General features: G+C 36.6%; 1 protein-coding gene across 4 annotated transcripts in view; it reads right to left on the bottom strand.

Moving 5' to 3' along the window:
- The window catches only part of LOC306860756 (eukaryotic translation initiation factor 4 gamma 3-like), a 57,719-nt gene that overhangs the window by 13,611 nt on the left and 25,500 nt on the right, over positions 1-18,608 (bottom strand). For 3 of the 4 annotated variants that reach the window (XM_079402639.1, XM_079402637.1, XM_079402636.1), the window contains exons 6-18: positions 18,066-18,245; positions 17,758-17,872; positions 14,814-14,914; positions 14,492-14,617; positions 10,565-10,655; positions 8,628-9,404; positions 8,466-8,545; positions 7,371-7,590; positions 7,153-7,277; positions 6,695-6,814; positions 4,866-5,021; positions 4,466-4,663; positions 4,137-4,283 (exon numbers count right to left, since the gene is read on the bottom strand). In XM_079402639.1, coding sequence (XP_079258765.1) covers positions 4,137-4,283; positions 4,466-4,663; positions 4,866-5,021; positions 6,695-6,814; positions 7,153-7,277; positions 7,371-7,590; positions 8,466-8,545; positions 8,628-9,404; positions 10,565-10,655; positions 14,492-14,617; positions 14,814-14,914; positions 17,758-17,872; positions 18,066-18,245 — 2,436 coding nt within the window. The remainder of the gene's footprint in view (positions 1-4,136; positions 4,284-4,465; positions 4,664-4,865; positions 5,022-6,694; positions 6,815-7,152; positions 7,278-7,370; positions 7,591-8,465; positions 8,546-8,627; positions 9,405-10,564; positions 10,656-14,491; positions 14,618-14,813; positions 14,915-17,757; positions 17,873-18,065; positions 18,246-18,608) is intronic. The other variant, XM_079402638.1, reaches the window with a different exon arrangement.

The following is an 18,608-nucleotide window of genomic DNA, read 5'->3' as shown; positions in this document are numbered from 1 at the left end:
AAAACCCGTCCCTTTGAACAAGGGGGTGAACTCTTTCTATTGCTCCCTTCTCTAACAGAGAACAAATTTCCTGAGAGAGAGCCATTGAATGAACTGTATCCCCTATTACTGTGCGAATAATCCTTGAGAACTTTGGTGGCCGGCGTCGAAACTGCAGGGTATAACCCTTGCTTAAAATAGTCCAGACCCAAGGATCTACTGTTGTCTGCTTCCAATACTGCAGGTGTACACTTGAAAAACGATCAACTATCATCCCAACCAGATCCTGCCTTGTGTGTGCGGCCATTAGCAGCAATGGGGGGATGCTGACGTGGGCCCCCTGGCACTTGCCGCTGATGTGGTCGAAAACCTCATGTGTCCTCAGCGACCCGGAGACTGTGGGGTAGAGCGCTGACGAAATCATTGCTCTGGCATTGTCATGCGATGACGAACCTGAGTGGGCGACAACTTGAAAACAGGACCTCGGTGAGTCTGGGTCAACTGACGAGTCGTCTCGGACAACTTAACTCTTTTGTCCAGAAGTTCAGAGACATTAGGTCCAAAGAGGTGTCCAGGAACGATTGGAAGATCTCTTAAAGTCTTCTTGCAATCCTCAGGCAGCTTAGCCTGTGCAATCCACACTTGGCGACGGGCTGCCAGAAGTGTGGCCGTAAGGGTACCCAGTTCACGTGTAACATGGCCCATGGTCAAAAGAGCAGTTTGGAGGAATTGAGAAACTGAGGGGTCAACATTCGCCGATTCAAGTGTACGGGTAGTGGTGAGAAGCAATTGACACAATGTGTTCTCAGCCTTTTTCAACAATTTTCTGTGCGACTGCATTAAACGCTGGGACAACTGACATTGCCTCGTAGTGCCTCATCCGGCAAACTACCAGGGCAGCAACAGGCTGCTCAATTTCTGGAGCACGGCCCGCACCAATAGTGTCTGCATCTGCCATTGACGCCAGTGTACAAGCAGTCCTTGATCGCCTTTTGGGTACCCCGGCTCCCGTCAAAGCATTAGAAAATTCCGCCATGAAATCCTTACACGGTGGCATAAAAAACGAAGATCCAGCTGATGCCTGCCTAAAGAAAATATTAGACTGAGCTGGTTGTGTAGGCGAGCTGTCCAATCCTAAACGAGCAACTGCCATCCGAAGCACAGACAAGGTGTCGTCCGCTGAAGATGGGTTTAAGCCCGAATGGACTGAATCCTCACTAGAGCCCCCAGCTTTTGACAAACAAGTCTGGGTCTCTTGTGGGAACGATTGTACACCGACGTTCAGATGATCCTGGAAAAAAGATTCAGAAGCACTTGTAGAAAGCACATCAAATTCTGTATGACGCGAAGGAGAAGAGGAGCTAAGGGGCTCTTCCTCCATTCTTCTGCTTGATCTCTCCTCATCCTCCTGTGAAACAGTTGCAGGTGAGATAGGAACCACCGGTTGAAGTGTCTGAAGAAGGCGTTTCAACTCTGACATCTCAGATGAAAGAACCGCCACAGTTTTAGAAAGTGAAGTTTCTTCCAAACTTCTCCCAAACAGGACGGTCAGGAAGGAGAGTACTAGGGCACAGTTTACATGTCAAGGGAAACCCAGTAGCAATAGAACTCTGCTCCATGGTCACTTCAAAAATAAGGATGGTCAGCGTACACGCAGAAAAGGAGGATTGTCAGCGTACACGCAGAAAAACACTAGCCACCAGACAGGTTTGCAAAACCTCCAAAAAATTATCCAATCAACGAGGAGCCTTCAGCTTATCGGCGTGAAAAGGGAACAATAGCAACCGGATAGCACCGAGAAGCAGAGTGTTCCACTAAATCCTATGCACGTGATACCATAAACGGAGGACCATAATAGTATCAGCGAAAAGAAAAAAAAAGAAAAGCTCTGAGTGTTCAGTAACAATTGCAGTGTAGAACCGTCAACGCATTAATATAGCAGCACTAGCATTCGAATCAGCAGGAACCGCTGATATATTGTTAGCTCGGTAAAAAGCACTAGCCACCGGATAGAACTGAGAAGCATAAGTGTTGCCGAATATAACAGGCCAAAAAAAACAGCTCACCAATGTTGAAGAAATCCAATCCAAGATCCTGAGAAGCGAGCTGTCACAGTTTGAGAGGACAATAATTCGCTGCTCCGGTAAGCTGCACTTGACCTCGCGAGATCACTGAAGATCGACCTATCTAAGCCATGCGAGAAAGCGAAAGAGGCCAAATACTGAGCCGCAGCGGGTCATGTCTTCGAGGCTCCGCCTATGTCACCATGTGACCATTTTGGTATATTATCTCGACCTGTCTAGCTGGCACAGCGATAATCCACTAGTGCTTAAGCACCGCCTCTGGCGGTCAGGAAGAATGAAACAGAACTAAAATTTTACGTATTGCTACTCAAGCATCTTTTTTTTTCGAAGTTAACCTGTTGTAACGTATTCATGTTGTATGTAATAAAAAACCAGCTAAAGCAGTCAAATATTATGGCCCTCAAAAACTATTTTGGCTGAAAAAAAATTTAGTTTGAGAAATAAAATAACACATTTATAAAATACACAGAGTGAATTGTCATACCAACAAGATTTTCAGAATTCAGAATTTCAGAATCACAACATTACACATAGACTTTTAAAAGACTTAAAAACAGCACAAGACTTATATTGACTGCTTTTACAGTAAAAATCAAATGAGATCAGAGTAAAATGAGGGTCGATGACAGTAACTGTAACTATTCATATGCACATAATTATAAAAAATAATGTACTGTACACAAATAATTTTAAAAACAAATTTTATATTTAAGTTAAGGATCATGTACTAGGGGTGTACACGTATTCGTATTGAACTGTTTTCGTATTGAACGAGGCTTTCAGTTCGGTAGCATTACAAACTGAACGATTCGTTGCACTAATCCTTTTACTTTGGAAAATCAAAGAGCTTAAAGTGTGTGAAATATAATGTACTCAGTGCCGCTACGCTCAACAAGGCAGCCCAAATGACGTAAGAGGCAACGTGCTGTCTGCCCTGCGATAACCTCCCCTTGCTGGGGTGCATCGAAAGACGATGATCTTGTATCGATGACAGCCAGAGATATTGTCAAAAACATGAATTATTGGCATTATTAAGAGGATTTGGCATTTCCTCAGTGTATACCTGTTACATTCTTATTTTTATTAGGTCTATTATTATTATTATTATTATTATTATGAAGTTACTTTTATTAAATTAAAATTACTATTAATTTTCCCCGCAGTCATTACCACATAACTGACGTGATACGAGGAAAACAAAAGATTAGGCTATTTACTCCTCGGTTAAAATGAAAAAAAAACAAAAAAACAAGGTCTTTTAAAACTGGTCTATTATACAATGAATTATAGGCCTATAATCAAAATATAAACACTGCAGTCATCAATAAAAATCAATGAAATAAAAATCTTTAATTTCAAGCACCGACTTTCAAAAACAACCTGTTTAACACAAAATACATTTCCTCACTTTTTTTTTTTTTTTACTGAGTATGGGCCACAAGAGAAATATTAAGGGAATAAATGAAAACGGCTATATACCGTTATCAGCATATGTTGAAGTAGATTCGTCTCTGAGAGAATATGCAGTGTCAGATGCCAAAAGTTCCGTCATTACACCGTCATACCGTTTTTATTTTCAGTTTCTGCATAGCGAATTGACTGAGATTAAGATGTTCACCGGCATACTCTTGTGCAAAGTTTGCACGTTGCTTGTGCGATGTCCATTGGCTCGCCTTCATGGTTTAAAACAGACATATTTCCAACATTGCGACGTAACCAATTACCCCCATACCGAACCGTGAATTTTGTGAACTGTTACGCCCCTATCATGTACCATTCATTTTTGTATCTGTAATCATGCACAATTTTGGATTAGAATTCAAGTACAATAAATATTAGCAAATATATATATTTTTTTAAGATATACTGTATCATTGGTAAAAAATAAAATAAAATGTATGGAATATAATTGCTGAAAATGTTTTGCAGGCCATTTAAATCCACACAAATAATTCTAAGAAATCTTCTCATATCACATGTTATTATTCTAGGCAATTACATCAAGGCAATTTGAATGGCCTGTGATCCATTTAAGAACACCTTTATTAACACTTTTGGTGCTGAAGGACTTACTGAGGTAGCTGCCTCCAGTTCCCTGTGTTTCTTCTCGAAGGCATCGTCATCCACTTTGTCCTTTTCAAACTCCTTCTGACAGCGATTTAGAAGAAGTTTCCGGAAATTCACAGTGATGTTGGGCTTATCCGTCATGGGCACTTTTAACTACAAACACAGCATGTGACTCATTTAGATGTGCACTCTCCAAACCAAACACGAAGTTTCCAATTTCGATTTGCTCCCAAAATCACAAATAAACATTTAAATAATTAATCAGTGATCTACTAAACTTGCATATCATTGATAATTTCGAATAGACCCCAGTTTTAATGGAAAGTCTGACTCACCATGGTTAGACAGCTGCACATATTGCCATAGGCCACAGAGAAGCTGGGTTCATCGATGGCTTTCTCAAAAACCAGGTCTATGACACCTTTGAGCCGCTCCTCCGTGTCGATGGTGAGGTCAGTCACCTGCTTCATCAGCTGGTTGAACATCTGTGGTGTCAATTTGTTGAGAATACTACGCACTTTTCGGAAAAGCTCCTGTAAAAATATCAATGAACACATTACTGTATGTCCTCCAAGGCAACAATCAATCCCTCCATTTCCTCTCCATATAATGATGTAATAAATTATTCAGTCATAGCTGAGCATCTGTATACCACAACATGCTTTCTTTGTACTGCAAAATAAGGCCATCTGAAATATGTATATGGTTCCGGACGGAGTGAAAGTGCAGGAAGACCTGAGATTTCAGGGTCTCCGAATCGTCAATGACATTGTCCCGCTTCATGCCAGGTTTCCAGGCATTCTCTGTTGTCTTCAGCTGCACCTCATCATTCACCGACACGTTTGTGATGATCTTGCGTCCAGGTGGGCGACGCAGGCCAACATCCAACAGCTGAGGGAACAGAAATAATCATGTAGTACAGGCATGAATAATAGGCGTTTAAGAACGTATCTAAAGTAACATAAATTGAAAATGCTTTTATTTGTATGTGAAGTATTAGAATTTAATGACATTTAAGATAGAGAGCATAACAAATGACTTATTGTATTATATATTTATGGCAGTGAGAGATAAGTAAAGGAATGTGCGACAAACCTCTCATAAATGCTAAATGTCTCCTTTTGTGTGTCGAGGAAAAATACAAGTTCGGAGTAAAATGAAGGTGAGCAGCTAATATTAATTTGACTGTGTATCTGTCTGATTATTCATATGCACATACTTACAAAAAATGCTTTGATAAAAAGTAGTTTTAAATATTAAATTTACATCTCATTTAGTTAAGGCTCATGTTTCCCTGATTTTCGTATTAGTAATTATGCATAATATCTACGATAATAGATTTTAGTAGGAGTGCAGTGCAGGGAATGTAAATTGAAAATACTTTTAATTTGTGGGTGAAGTAATAAATTGTAGCATAGGGATGTTAACGATTACCAGTTTGACGATAAATCATGATAAAATTCCCCACGATTAGTATTACCATTTCATATTTTAATTATCATTAAAACCGTATTCGATTACCACGATTTGAACAACTCACGATAAATAAATACGGTCCAGAATAAAGCAGAGTTTTAAGAAACAGTCTCACGTGCCCACAACATGAGTAGTTTCGTTTTGAGTGAAAATAGTGCGGAAAAGCCGGGAGGTGTTAAAAGAGTGCTAAGGGAATTATACAAATTAATATATGAATTAATTAATTATATGAATGTTCCTCTGAAGGTTCTGACTGTCTTCAGAAACGATTCCATTGCATTTTGTTTTCATCTTCACTCCATGTAATACCTAAAGGAGGTGTTCTTAATCGCAATACTGCTTTGTCCGCGGAGTTTACGGGAAACAGCTGTTATTCAGCTTTTCCATAAGCGCCATCTAGTGTCAGAGAGAGGATTTACAGAGACTTATATTTACATTCAGCTTGTGTGCAGTTTCTGTCTGGCCAAAAACGGACCGAATTTGCATGACCTGCTGTAAATTTTAACCGGTTGATGAAAAACAAGCTTATGTGGATTCTACACATTTAAACAATTCAGATAAGTTATCTAGAATTATTTATGGAGCATATAAAATAGATATAATAATTTATCAATCAATTATCATTTTGACTTAACCCTTTTCTTTATTTAAAGGCTAAAATGTGAGGTTTACCTTAAGAAACCTTTTCAAAGCTTTATTTGAACATTTACATTATTTATTTGAATATGCTATTAAACTGGTGTCAGTCAAGCTGTCATTTAAAATCCGAACATCATTAGTCATGTTATTGTTTTAGTGATTATCATTTTATTTGTTATTTGTTGATTTTTAAATATAAAACTTGAAGTGATTTATGTGTCGGTACTTTTTGAACATCTCCAGCTTATTTTAACAATACGGTGATCATACTGATAACCATTGATCATTTTTGTCACTATAATCGTGATGAGAAATTTTCCTACCGTTACATCCCTATTGTAGCTAAATTAAAGATCTCGAGAGCATAATAACTGACTTGCTGTAGTAATCAAACAAAACTCCATATTATTTTTTTGTATGAGTGTGAGAATAAGGAAGTTGGGACGAACCGGTGCTCCCCTGCCTCCTGGAATCTGTCGGCCAAAATCTGCAAACGCTGGTGTGAAGTCCGGGCCTCTGGAAATCACACGTGGGTCTACCGGCCGCATGGGCAGCTTATTTTGGTTAATCTGTTCAGTGAGGCAGAAACACATTAGGCTTCTCTTAAAGAACAACTTACTGCTCTGTATAAGAGCAGTAATGAGTTTTTCAAGGATTTAACAGATGGCCATAATCAGGTTACAATATCCCTTTATTTCCATAGCAGTTCATTTAATGGGGCAGTGCAAATTAATTATGGTACAAGAGAAATTTCTATGGGAATTTTCGATTATTAACTTTAATAGACATTGCTTTGAAAACCATGATATATATATGTTCAAACTAGGGCTGTCAATTTAATGTGTTCATATAGTAGAAGCTATTGTTTTAACCTTTTTAATGAACTGTCTGTGTAATATAGTCTGACCTTATCTAGGACAACATCAGAAATGGGAGGAAGCCCCTCTGGTTTCTGCACACATGCAGGCATGAATTGGAAGCCCAACAGGAAGTCTCTGTCATACTGCTTCTTTCCATTCTTCTCTGCAGGCTCTGCAGAAGAGCAGAAACGCTTTCAGTGGTAAAATAGATAGTGGCACATACACATGCGGGAAACTAGAGAGGATTGTAGAGAGATGGCCTTACGTGGCACTGCTTTGATCAGCGGCTCTTTGACTGCAGGCGGGTGCATGCTGTCACTGCTTTCGGTTTCAGAGGCGTGTTCAGCCCCGTTTCTCAGAGGCTCTACTTCCTGTTCTCCGTTCTCCTCAAGCACAGCTCCTGCTGACGGCCTCCTCTCCACCTCCACAGGAGGAGGACTGGGGCTCTCTGCAGCACGTTCCATAGAGGACTGATCCATGTCCTCCTACCAAACACACACACATTTTAAGCCTATCTTAAACTAATTTGAATATAAGCAACTGGATTTGTCAAATCACATTCAAATTCTTGAAACACTGCTGCACATTTAAGTAGCATGTAGAGACGAATACAAACAAAAGGTCTGTCGTGATTATGAATTTTTGCTATAATAATTGTTATATTGAAAATAATGCATTTTAAGAGGTATTATGCTTACCACAATATTAATCATCAGTAACCATTTATTAATTAAATTCAATTAAATAAATTGAAATAGCATTTTACTAAGACACATTTAGAGAGGGAACTGATTTATATATGCAGCCTGCCCTATCAATATTACAATTTTTCACTATAATAATGTTAGTGCTAACATTTTTATAATTAAATAAAATACATTTTATTTATATTCAAAGAGCAATTCTATTTAATAATTTTATATTTATTTATATATACACACTACATAAATAAATAATTATTACAAAATAATGCGTCTTAATCTATATATCCATCTATGTATCTGTCTGTGTCTATCAATAGTGTTATATACATATACATAAACATAAACAAACAAACACACACACATACACACACACACACACACAAGCCTGATGTATCAAATGTGTATAAGCTATGATTTATATATGTGTACACACACACACGTTTATATAAGTAATAATAATTAAACTACAAATATATTATCCATTTATATTTATATCCATAAAATAACTAAACTGACAAGATTGTAAATTCAATGAAAAATGCTTGTTTGTTGTGATTAATTATAATGAATTACTCAATTTATAATATATCAATAAAATAAAAGCTTGATGCATTAATGTGATGGACCCAAAAAGCACATATGCATAATAATTTTACCTCTTTTTCTGGACACTGATCTTGCCCCACAGGTATGTCCTCTTTTGGCTTCTTCCAGGTCTTTGGTGCACTAGATGTAGCTGTACAAAGAAAAGACTTGTGTTATTCGACCAACCCCCACATCATGGCAACTCATCTTAGGCGTGTATTCCAACTGCTCACCTTGACTTGAGCTTTTTCTGGACTGCAAGAAGGGCTCGCCTCTCTTGTCCGACAAGGCCTCGGTCTCCTTCCCTGTTTCCTTGAGCTCTGCTCCTGTAGACGGTCTCTTGGCTGACCCTGCAGAAACCTGACTTGGGTGCGAGAGGCCTGGAGGAGGAGCAGGTGTGGTGGAGATAGCAGCAGTAGTGGAGGTGGAGATGGATGGGGTGACGGGACATCCAGTGCTGTCCTCAGCAGGGGGCGAGGGGCTATCCGCCTTTCCCGCCACAGACTCTGCCTCCAGCGCTGGTGTGATGGGCCTGGGCTCCGGGCTGGGGGACTGGGGCACGCTGGAAGTAGGCAGCAACGGAGAGACTTCCCTGGGTTGGGATTCCAAGTCTTCACTCGAGGGAGCAGCATCAGTGTCCGTAAGCCCATTGATGGCCTTTTCAGGCTGGGCAAGGGACGCTGACAGGCTCTGAGGTGAGGGCTGCTCTGAGGAGGATTTCTCCGGCTCCGAGCTTTCAGTTTCTGGTGTGATAGCTTTAGTGGGGGTGGGCTCAGCTGATGGGCTCAGGGCATCAGCTGACTCCACTGTTGAGGCAGGTATGGAAGGAGTCGGGGCTGTAGCTACACTTGAGGCCGTCTCTGGACCGGAGGGGGGAAGCTCAGTTTTCTGTGGGGGAGAGGGCGCCTGGACTGGGCTGCTGGGATCTCTTCTCTCCAATGGAGTCTCTGGCTGCCGCAATCCAGGAGATGCAGATCTTTGCAAGGCAAACTCTAATTTTGGCTTGTCATCTAGAGCCATAAAGTAAACAAGGAAATGCATTAGAGCTATATAAACTGATAGAGTGATAAAAACTGATAGGATAAATACTGTGATACAATCCTGAGAATACAGAAATTCACTTCACAGTTTGCTCATGGTTTTGGTGAGAATCATATATTATCAAAAAGAATATCAAAGTGATTTATTAAATATTTACAATGTATTTGCAGCGATTTTGTTGGCAATTTAACAGAAAGCAACGGCTTTAAAGTGTTGGTTAATAATTTCTAAGTGAAAATTAAATAGTAGAATATACACTAAATATATAAAAAATGAATGAATTAATAACATGCAATGTATTTGCAGTGATTTTGTTGGCAATATAAAATTAAGCAACACCATGAAAGTGCTGATCTTAAACTTTTTAATGTTCTTAAATTAAATACTAAAATATAAATTAATGAATTAATAATTAAATTACACAGTGTATTTGCAGGGATTCTTTTCAGTAATTAAATAAAATACAATATACATTTATAAAATAAAATAAAATAAAACTAAAATATAAATTCAATTAAATTTAATTTTATATTATTTATTTAAATAATAAAATATAAATAAATAAATACATACATGAATGAATGAATGAATGAAAAACATAATTTGCAGTAATTTTGTTGGGGTTACATAAAATTATTCAATCATGAAAATGGTGTTTTTTAATATCTCAAAAAAAAAAAAAAAAAAAAGACCTTTGACATAACCTCAAAAACATTAAAAGGCTGAAGAACAGATCAGTGGTTCTCAACTGTTATAGCTGCAGGACCCAGATTTGACATTGGACATGAAATGCAAAAATTACACCTTCATGGATTTAAAAACAAGTACATGACATGCGAACCAGTGCAGGCTAACATCTACCTAATTTGGTGAGTTTCTACCAATTAATAGATGCAAAAACACACTAGAGATACAACAAAGGCTTTAACATCAACAACAACAAGATATGAGAAGTATTTTGTCCTAATAAGCCTATTTACTTGCATTTTATTATTTGCATTTAGGATAGTTTATTCCCTGCTGTCTATAACTCTCAGACATGTGACCAATGTTTGGGTCAGGACCCACCAGTTGAGGACCACTGCTCTGAACCTGTGGGAAGAAGGTGGCAATTACTGCAAAGCCTGACCTGCTTTCAAGTCGATGGGTGCAGGAAGGTGCTGGGCGCTGTCCATGTTATACAAGACGTGCCCGTGATCCACTACCTGGCTGTTTAGCTGCTGGGATTTGAGGTAGAAAATGTGAGGATAATGAGGGTGTGGACATAAAAACTAGCAACAGAGAGACACAAGGCACAAGCACATATGCAGCACACAGACAGAGCGGGAAAAACAGAAAAAAAAGAGAATGGAGAAGAGAAAGAGGGACACAAATGAACAAAACATGTGGAGGAAAGGGGGAAAGAGAGCAGAGGAGAGACGAACACTGTTAACGTTCAGGGAGAGAAGACAGAGGAAATATCAAAACATAGTGAGTGCTCCATCTACAGGGACAGTGCCTTAGATTAGGGGGGTTTAAACCATTTTCTGCCAAAATCTTCCAAAAATGATCCCTCCCTAAAATGAAACTAATTTCTACTGCATGTATAAAAGTTCAAATTAAAATTGAATGCAATTTTTTTTTTTTAGATGAAAATAAAAAACAAATTATAAATATAAACATACATATATAAACACACACACACGTATATATATATATATATATATATATATATATATATATATATATATATATATATATATATATATATGTGTATATATATATATATATATATATATATATATATATATATATATATATATATATATATATATATATATATATATATATATATATATATATATATATATGTGTGTATATATATATATATATATATATATATATATATATATATATATATATATATATATATATATATATATATATATATGTGTATATATATATATATATATATATATATATATATATATATATATGTGTGTATATATATATATATATATATATATATATATATATATATATATATATATATATATATGTATATATATATATATATATATATATATATATATACACACGTTTATCTCACCAAGCTAAATGTTTGATCATCCAGTGCATTTTTGTTTTTACAATTGTGCAATTATTGCAGAAAAGCTTACATACAGCACAAGCCTGATTTCACACATGGAGTCCACTACTGATCCATCTGTTTACCACAAACACATTTATCCAAGATTTTGATTTCAAATCCAAACATTGTTACTGAAAATGCTTTTCAATTGTGATTCTTTTTTCTTTTACAGTAGGCTAATACAATCTTTATAGAGGTGTTTAAATGCAATAAATATAAGAACATTATTCAATGCTTTTTACTTTTGCATTTAGGCAACTTCTAGATTTGTATATTAAGTTGCTCAAGCAAGTGGCAAAACATTTAAACTACTTTTCTTGTGGTATCACAAACATTCTAAATTAACTTATGACTGGCAGAAACAGTCAGCTCGATTGAATTTTCTTTTGCATTTAAATCTTTATTACAAGCAATCCTGCGGTTTATAAAGAACTTTGCTTTCCATACCTCCATGAGTGCCATCTATTATTGCCTTGTTTATCTAAAAGTGCTCTTTTCCTTTAAACCTAGCCAAAAAGCCACATGTGATGACTCTGAAACACAGTAGACTTTAATTATATGCATTTATAGTGTAATTACTACATTTTCTTGTCAATCCATGCTCATATTTACCGCAAACAATGCGCTGTCACTTTAATTCAGTGCATGCAGTACAGCAAAGATAGACTCGGTGCGGAAACGATCGCTGCACTGCTGCAGACGCACCACTCCTGGAATGCACTGCCGGACCGCAAACGTGTGCAGCAGTGTGAACACTCTAATCCGTTAACATGAGTGCGGAAAAATACGCACCAAATTGTACGCACTGCAAACGGAGTAATGAACCTGGCATTATGTATGTGTTCTGCGAGTGTGCATGAGCGCACGGTCTCCAGGAGAGCGCGCGAGCAATGAATGGTTAAACGCTGGCAAGAATTAATAAGAAAAGCTATTTATAAACTTTAACGATGCGACACTGCCTCTATTGTGCAAGTGACAATTTCTGTGTCAGCTGTGCAGCTCGCTTATAGTGCAGACGCGATGTGATTTGAAGCCATCTGCGCATTTTGAGAGGGAAAGCAGGCACGGTGATTCACACAGGCTGTTTATGAAATGATGTCTCACAGAAAGTTTCAAATTACTTTATATGTTATTTAATGAATAAATATGAATTGTACCAAACCTTCATCATTATAATTATTTCACCCGTGCCAGACAAGAGACTGTGCTGCTGCATGTCATGCCAAACCTCTCACGGCACGCGCGTCATCAGCTAGAGATCGGCCATTTTAGAGACCGCCGATCAAACATCCCAAAGCGATTATCGGCCGATAATGATCGGTATCCGATCAATCGGAGCACCCCTACTATCAATGTTGAAAACAGTTGTGCTGCTTAATATTTTTTGTGGAAACCATGATACATCTTTTCAGGATTTTTTTTTTTTTGGTAATAATATAAATGTCTTTAATAAGTATTTTGATCAATTTAAAGGGGTCCTATTATGTTCTTTTACAAACTCTTGATTTTGTTTTGGGGGTGTACTAGAACATGTTCTCATGCTTGGTGGTTCGAAAATCGCATTATTTTTCACATAATTTACATTATTATAATACCTTTCTCCCCAGCCTGACACAAACAGCTCGATTAGTTCCGGGTTTGATGAAGGCCTGCCTTCCGAAAAACTAAATGTGTTGTGATTGGTTAGCTTTCCCAGTGCGTTGTGACTGGCGAACAGCTTAGACGGCGTTTCAGTATTGCCCCGCCCCTTGCCAAATATTGCCATATCAATTTGAGCCAGATTCAGACCCCCAGAATATCAAAGTGGTAATGTTATTGTTGTTTTTGGCTAAATCAGGTTTTAGATAGAATGTCAACAACAGCTTAAACATAACTGCATTTACTATGTACAGATAAGAGCAACGGTAATATGTATTATGTTTATTGTTCTTTAATTCTAACATTATAACATGAATTGCATTGAAACTGTTTATACAGTTAAATTTATTTATACCATAGTCCCACGCATATATATGCAAATTAATTCTCTGCCAGCTGGAGGCGCTGTTGGAGCGGGAGAGATTTTCAGGTAATGCTGTACACAAAACAGAGCTCTGCTCACAAACGCTGCTTTTTCAGACATAATATGGAAGATGAAATGAAAATTACATCCAAAATTTTCTGGAAACAGTTGGTAACGAGGGATACTATAGAGCAGGGGTGCCCAACCCTGTTCCTGGCGATCGACTGTCCTGCAAAGTTTAGCTCCAACTCTAATCAAACACACCTGCCTTTAATTTTCACGCAATCCTGAAGACCTTAATTAGTTGCTTAAGGTGTGTTTGATTAGAGTTGGAGCTGAACTTTGCTGGACAGTCGATCGCCAGGAACAGGGTTGGGCACCCCTGCTATAGAGTGTGTAGATGAGGAGTCACTGTAAAGGGAACACACAGGGATCAGGATGACACAAACAATCATGAGGCAGAACTACAACACGTGTGACAGAATATGCAAAATTGAAACTTCTTACATTCTAAAAAATAAACATATATAGACTTTTACTTCCAAAGGAAAAAAGTTAAGAGTATTCATTAGAGTTCTTTTATTAAAAGTGCATAGCATAAAATTGGTGGCTTGTGGGTAAAAGATCAAACTCTTAAGTAAAGGTGCTGACCCACGGACATAAGCTGTGGCTTTAGATAAGAAGATAAACTCCTGATTATAAAGGAATGGAAACTTCAGCAGTGTGGCTACAAAGTCAGTCAGTGAGGTTGCTATGGTGTTCAGACTGAATTTTACTGTTCTGGATGGTCACTTACTGGCTCAAGTCATAAGAGCTGATTCCCAAGGTGCACAAATTAAAAAAGGGAGCAATATCAAGCTAAATCTGTATGTGTGCATATAGGTTTTTGTGTTTGATTTGATCTCTGTCATTGGCCGTCTTACCTGTGGAGGTGTAGGAGTGGAGGAGGGCCGTCTCACAGGTGGGGTTGGGTTCCGACTTCCGCCCACCCCTGATAATATCTCATCTGTCACATCCTTGCCGCCCTGGTTGGGGTCTCGGATGCGGATCTTGGAGGACAATAAAGAGATGGATAATTAAATGATAAAGTATTAGAAACATCATCTATTACCTTTTCAGGATTTCTCAAGCCTTGTTAATTACATATGAATATTTTCAATACAAATTTCCTGAAGTCCATCCATTATGGATTCCAGTTTACATACTGCTATAAAAATACTCAATGTACACAATGATGACACTCACTGTTTTCTTTTCCCTCTTAGCAGGTGGAGGTTGTTGTGGTGTAGGCACTATAATGGATGGAGATGGTGTGTACATGGGCTGCCCAGTATAGTAGGGAGGTCCTGCTTTCACACAAACCATACAAGACAAGTTCCATATTAACAACTATTTCACACCAAAAAGAAAATTTTGTTGATTATTTCTGATTAATCAATTAATTGTGTAACAAAGCCTAATTTTAATTTCTATATATGCTGAAAAACATAATTGCAATGTTCTTCCTAATGTTCAACATGTATGCAAATTAAAAGCTACAGCTCAAATATAAATGCACGAATGCAGGCTATGCTATGTGAAAAAAAAGTTTAAAATATAAACAATTCATAAAATATTAAGAAATTAAAACTCATAACAATTGTATAAACTTATATAAAACAAACACACAAAAAAACTAAAATGGTTTAGAATGCAATAATGAAAAATAAAAAACCTTTTATAACGGTAACTTTACAGTATGTAAACCTGTATAAAACAAAACACTGTTTTAAATTCGATAATGACATTAAAGGTTATAAAAATTAAAGGATCTAAAAACAAAATAAATAAGCTATGCTATACATTTTATGTACAAAAACTGTAAAATAACTATAATTTGCTTTGCTTTTATAACAATTATATAACTCTACATAAAAAATGTATAAAACCAAAAAATGTTTGAAATTCGATAATGTGTTGCCTATTATCAGCATCGATTTTTACACATTTTATTTTAAAACTATAATTTATATAGTTGTTGCAGTAAATCACAAATCAAGGAAATCACATAAAAGTACACTGCTCACAATCATATGCCACATTTTTCGTAATTTTCTGAAAATATGTCAGCTAGTGAAATTGTGAAAACCTTAACAACTGAAAAAAAACCTTAACTAATTAACCAAAACTAATGAATATGACTAACCTTCACATCTGCATGATAAATCTTAAAAAACTGTTTTTCATTAACAACATTAACACAGTAAACAGCAAATCACAACCCTCTACGGACACCTTGGCAATTGAATCGCCAAAGGCTAGTAAATGTTTTAGTTTATTCGCCAGACAAATATACTATATATGTATGTATGCGTGGTGTGTGTGTGTATATTTTATATATATATATATATATATATATATATATATATATATATATATATATATATATATATATATATATATATATATATATATATATATATATATATATATATATATATATATATATACACATTTTACAAACATTAAAAATATTATTAAATTTTTTTATTTTAAATATCTGAAAGTATACTGTTAACATCAGTCAGTCAAGCATTATAATATGATAATCACGTAGGCCTATTATTTAATGATAGAACTTTAGTAATTAGAATTAAAACTTGGTAACCATGTATGAATGCATATTAGTCATTTTAACTGAATTTAGGACTGGTGGTGGTGCTTTTTCGGTCATTCGGTGTTTCTGTAAATAAATAAAACACTAACAATGATACTGATAAGATAATAATAATTATGATAATAATAATAAGAAGAAGAGAAAGAAGAATTCTATTAATAAGAACAATATAAAACGCAGGATTAATGGATTAAGGATTAATGAGCTGCTAGATTCATGAGTATTAATCAGGCTGTCTGCGTTCGCTCGAACTGATTTGCTGAAATCAAAACAGGGACGATAATAGGTGAGCGCCAGCCAATGAGATTGTCGTGGTTTGAGCATTAGTTCCGCCCACTACCGGAAAACGTTCTTAAAAGCTGAAGAATTGCAAAAGGAATGCTGTCATTTTGGCAGGAAAATACAACAAAGAACATCGTTTACATGTAGCTAGGGCTGCCACTAACGACTATTTTTATTTTGATTAATCTATCGACTAATCTTCCGATTAATCGGTTAATCTAAACGATTAATTTCCCGCAAAAAAAAAAAAAAATCAACAATTTTACTTTAAAATATTTTATTAAACCAAATGAAATCCAAATTTCTATGAAATCCTTTTTTAAAGCAAAAGTGAAGTGCAAGAGAGTGCAAGCAGCAAGTGTCCATCTCATAGTCCAAATCACTCAAATCACAGTTCAGTATTATAGTGTGAGAATGACAACCTATCCACCTGTTCTAGTCTAATAATAATACAATTATAATCAAAAAACACCTTTTAAAAGAAGTATTTACCAGAACTTATTTAGGTGAAAAATGTAAATGTGCAGTATTTCTGAAAAAATACTTTTTTAAATATAAAATCAATTAATTGGAGATGCTTTTTATTATTAAAATTTAATGGAACAATTAAAATGGAATCCAGAAAAGAATGGAAAACAGAATTTGGTAAAGATAAAACTGTAAAACTCAATTAATTAGACATTTTAATTTTAAAATGACTTAAAGTACATATATAATAGCAATGATGTAATAATAATTAGTTCAAATAAAGTATCAAAAGCAAGAAATCATATGGTTTTACTAAAATACATAATGTATTATAAACAATAGAGCTAATGTAGATTACGCATAACAACAAAGGCCTGCAGGAGAGCCAGCTGCCTGACGATTATTTTTACACATTACTGTTTAATATTGACCAAGCACCATTTAATTCAAACGTACACTTAATCTTTAATATTTGGCCACTTCTTTATGACAGTCATAGTCATAGTGACTATGTGTAACACAGTCATAGTGTTCGGCGAGTTAAAATATATCTGTGCTAAACTTATATACTTAGCCTCCAACTAACACACTGGCGAGTAAAATCTGAGAATTTATTAGCCATTGGCTAATATTAGTCATCATTTAGTCGCCCAGAGGGAAAATTTAGTCACATATGCGAGTGATTTACTGGCAATGTAGAGGGTTGAGTCAGCAGACTAGATGAGAAAGTCAACAGCAATCTACAGGTGACCGACAAGGAGGAAAGGAGGTTGCTAAACTCACCATAAGGTGCAGAGAAGTCCCCTGGACTGGGTCCAGCATAGAAGGTACTGGGTCCAGTGTGCTGGACTGGGTACTGTTGAGGAGGCCCCACATATGGAGGAGCACTGTGACGGTACTGTAGAATCACATGACAAATGAGTGAAATATAATTGCAAACAATACATTAACCGGAAAAATCTAATTTGTAATCAAATTTCTACATAACACAACAAACAAAGTCTAGCACATTAAAACATCCTGATGTAAACACACGGTCCAGATATAGTAAATGTAATGTGATTCCTGTCTGCAGTCTTGTGCCGTCTGACCTGAGGGATGTAGTACTGCGCTGTCTGTGGGGAAGGAAAGGGCATGGGAGCCATGGTCATCATGATGGGCTGATTAGGGGGGTAGACCGCTGCTGTGGGGGTCTGAGACGTGGGCCGAATGGGAGGGTTGTTGCTTGGAATGGTGGACCGCGCCGTTTGCATCTGCGTCCTCTGGAAAAACTGTGAGGAGAGAGAGGAGAGATCAGTAATGTGGCTCACCTTTGGAAACACTAGCAAACCGATCAGTGTAACATTTCAGCCATGTTGTGTATCTAAGATGAAGTCCACTGAAGAAGTAAACATATTTGTAAAACTATTTAACTAAAAGCATGCAAGAAACAAAGACAAAACACATCCTCCTAAGTAACATGCACTTAAAACTATATAAAAGTATGTAGGCTTCAGTTACAATGGTTTCACATTGGGGTGCTTTTTCTTTTCAACTCTGAAGAGAACTTGTAAACTAAAGCAGCTTATTTGCTATACTATGAAGAGAACTTCCTATTAATAAATCCCTCAAATAGACCTGTTGACACAAGCTCT

This window comes from Barbus barbus, assembly GCF_936440315.1.
Source record: "Barbus barbus genome assembly, chromosome: 41".
NCBI classification, from domain to species: Eukaryota; Metazoa; Chordata; class Actinopteri; order Cypriniformes; family Cyprinidae; genus Barbus; species Barbus barbus.
This window is presented reverse-complemented; position numbering and strand designations above follow the sequence as displayed.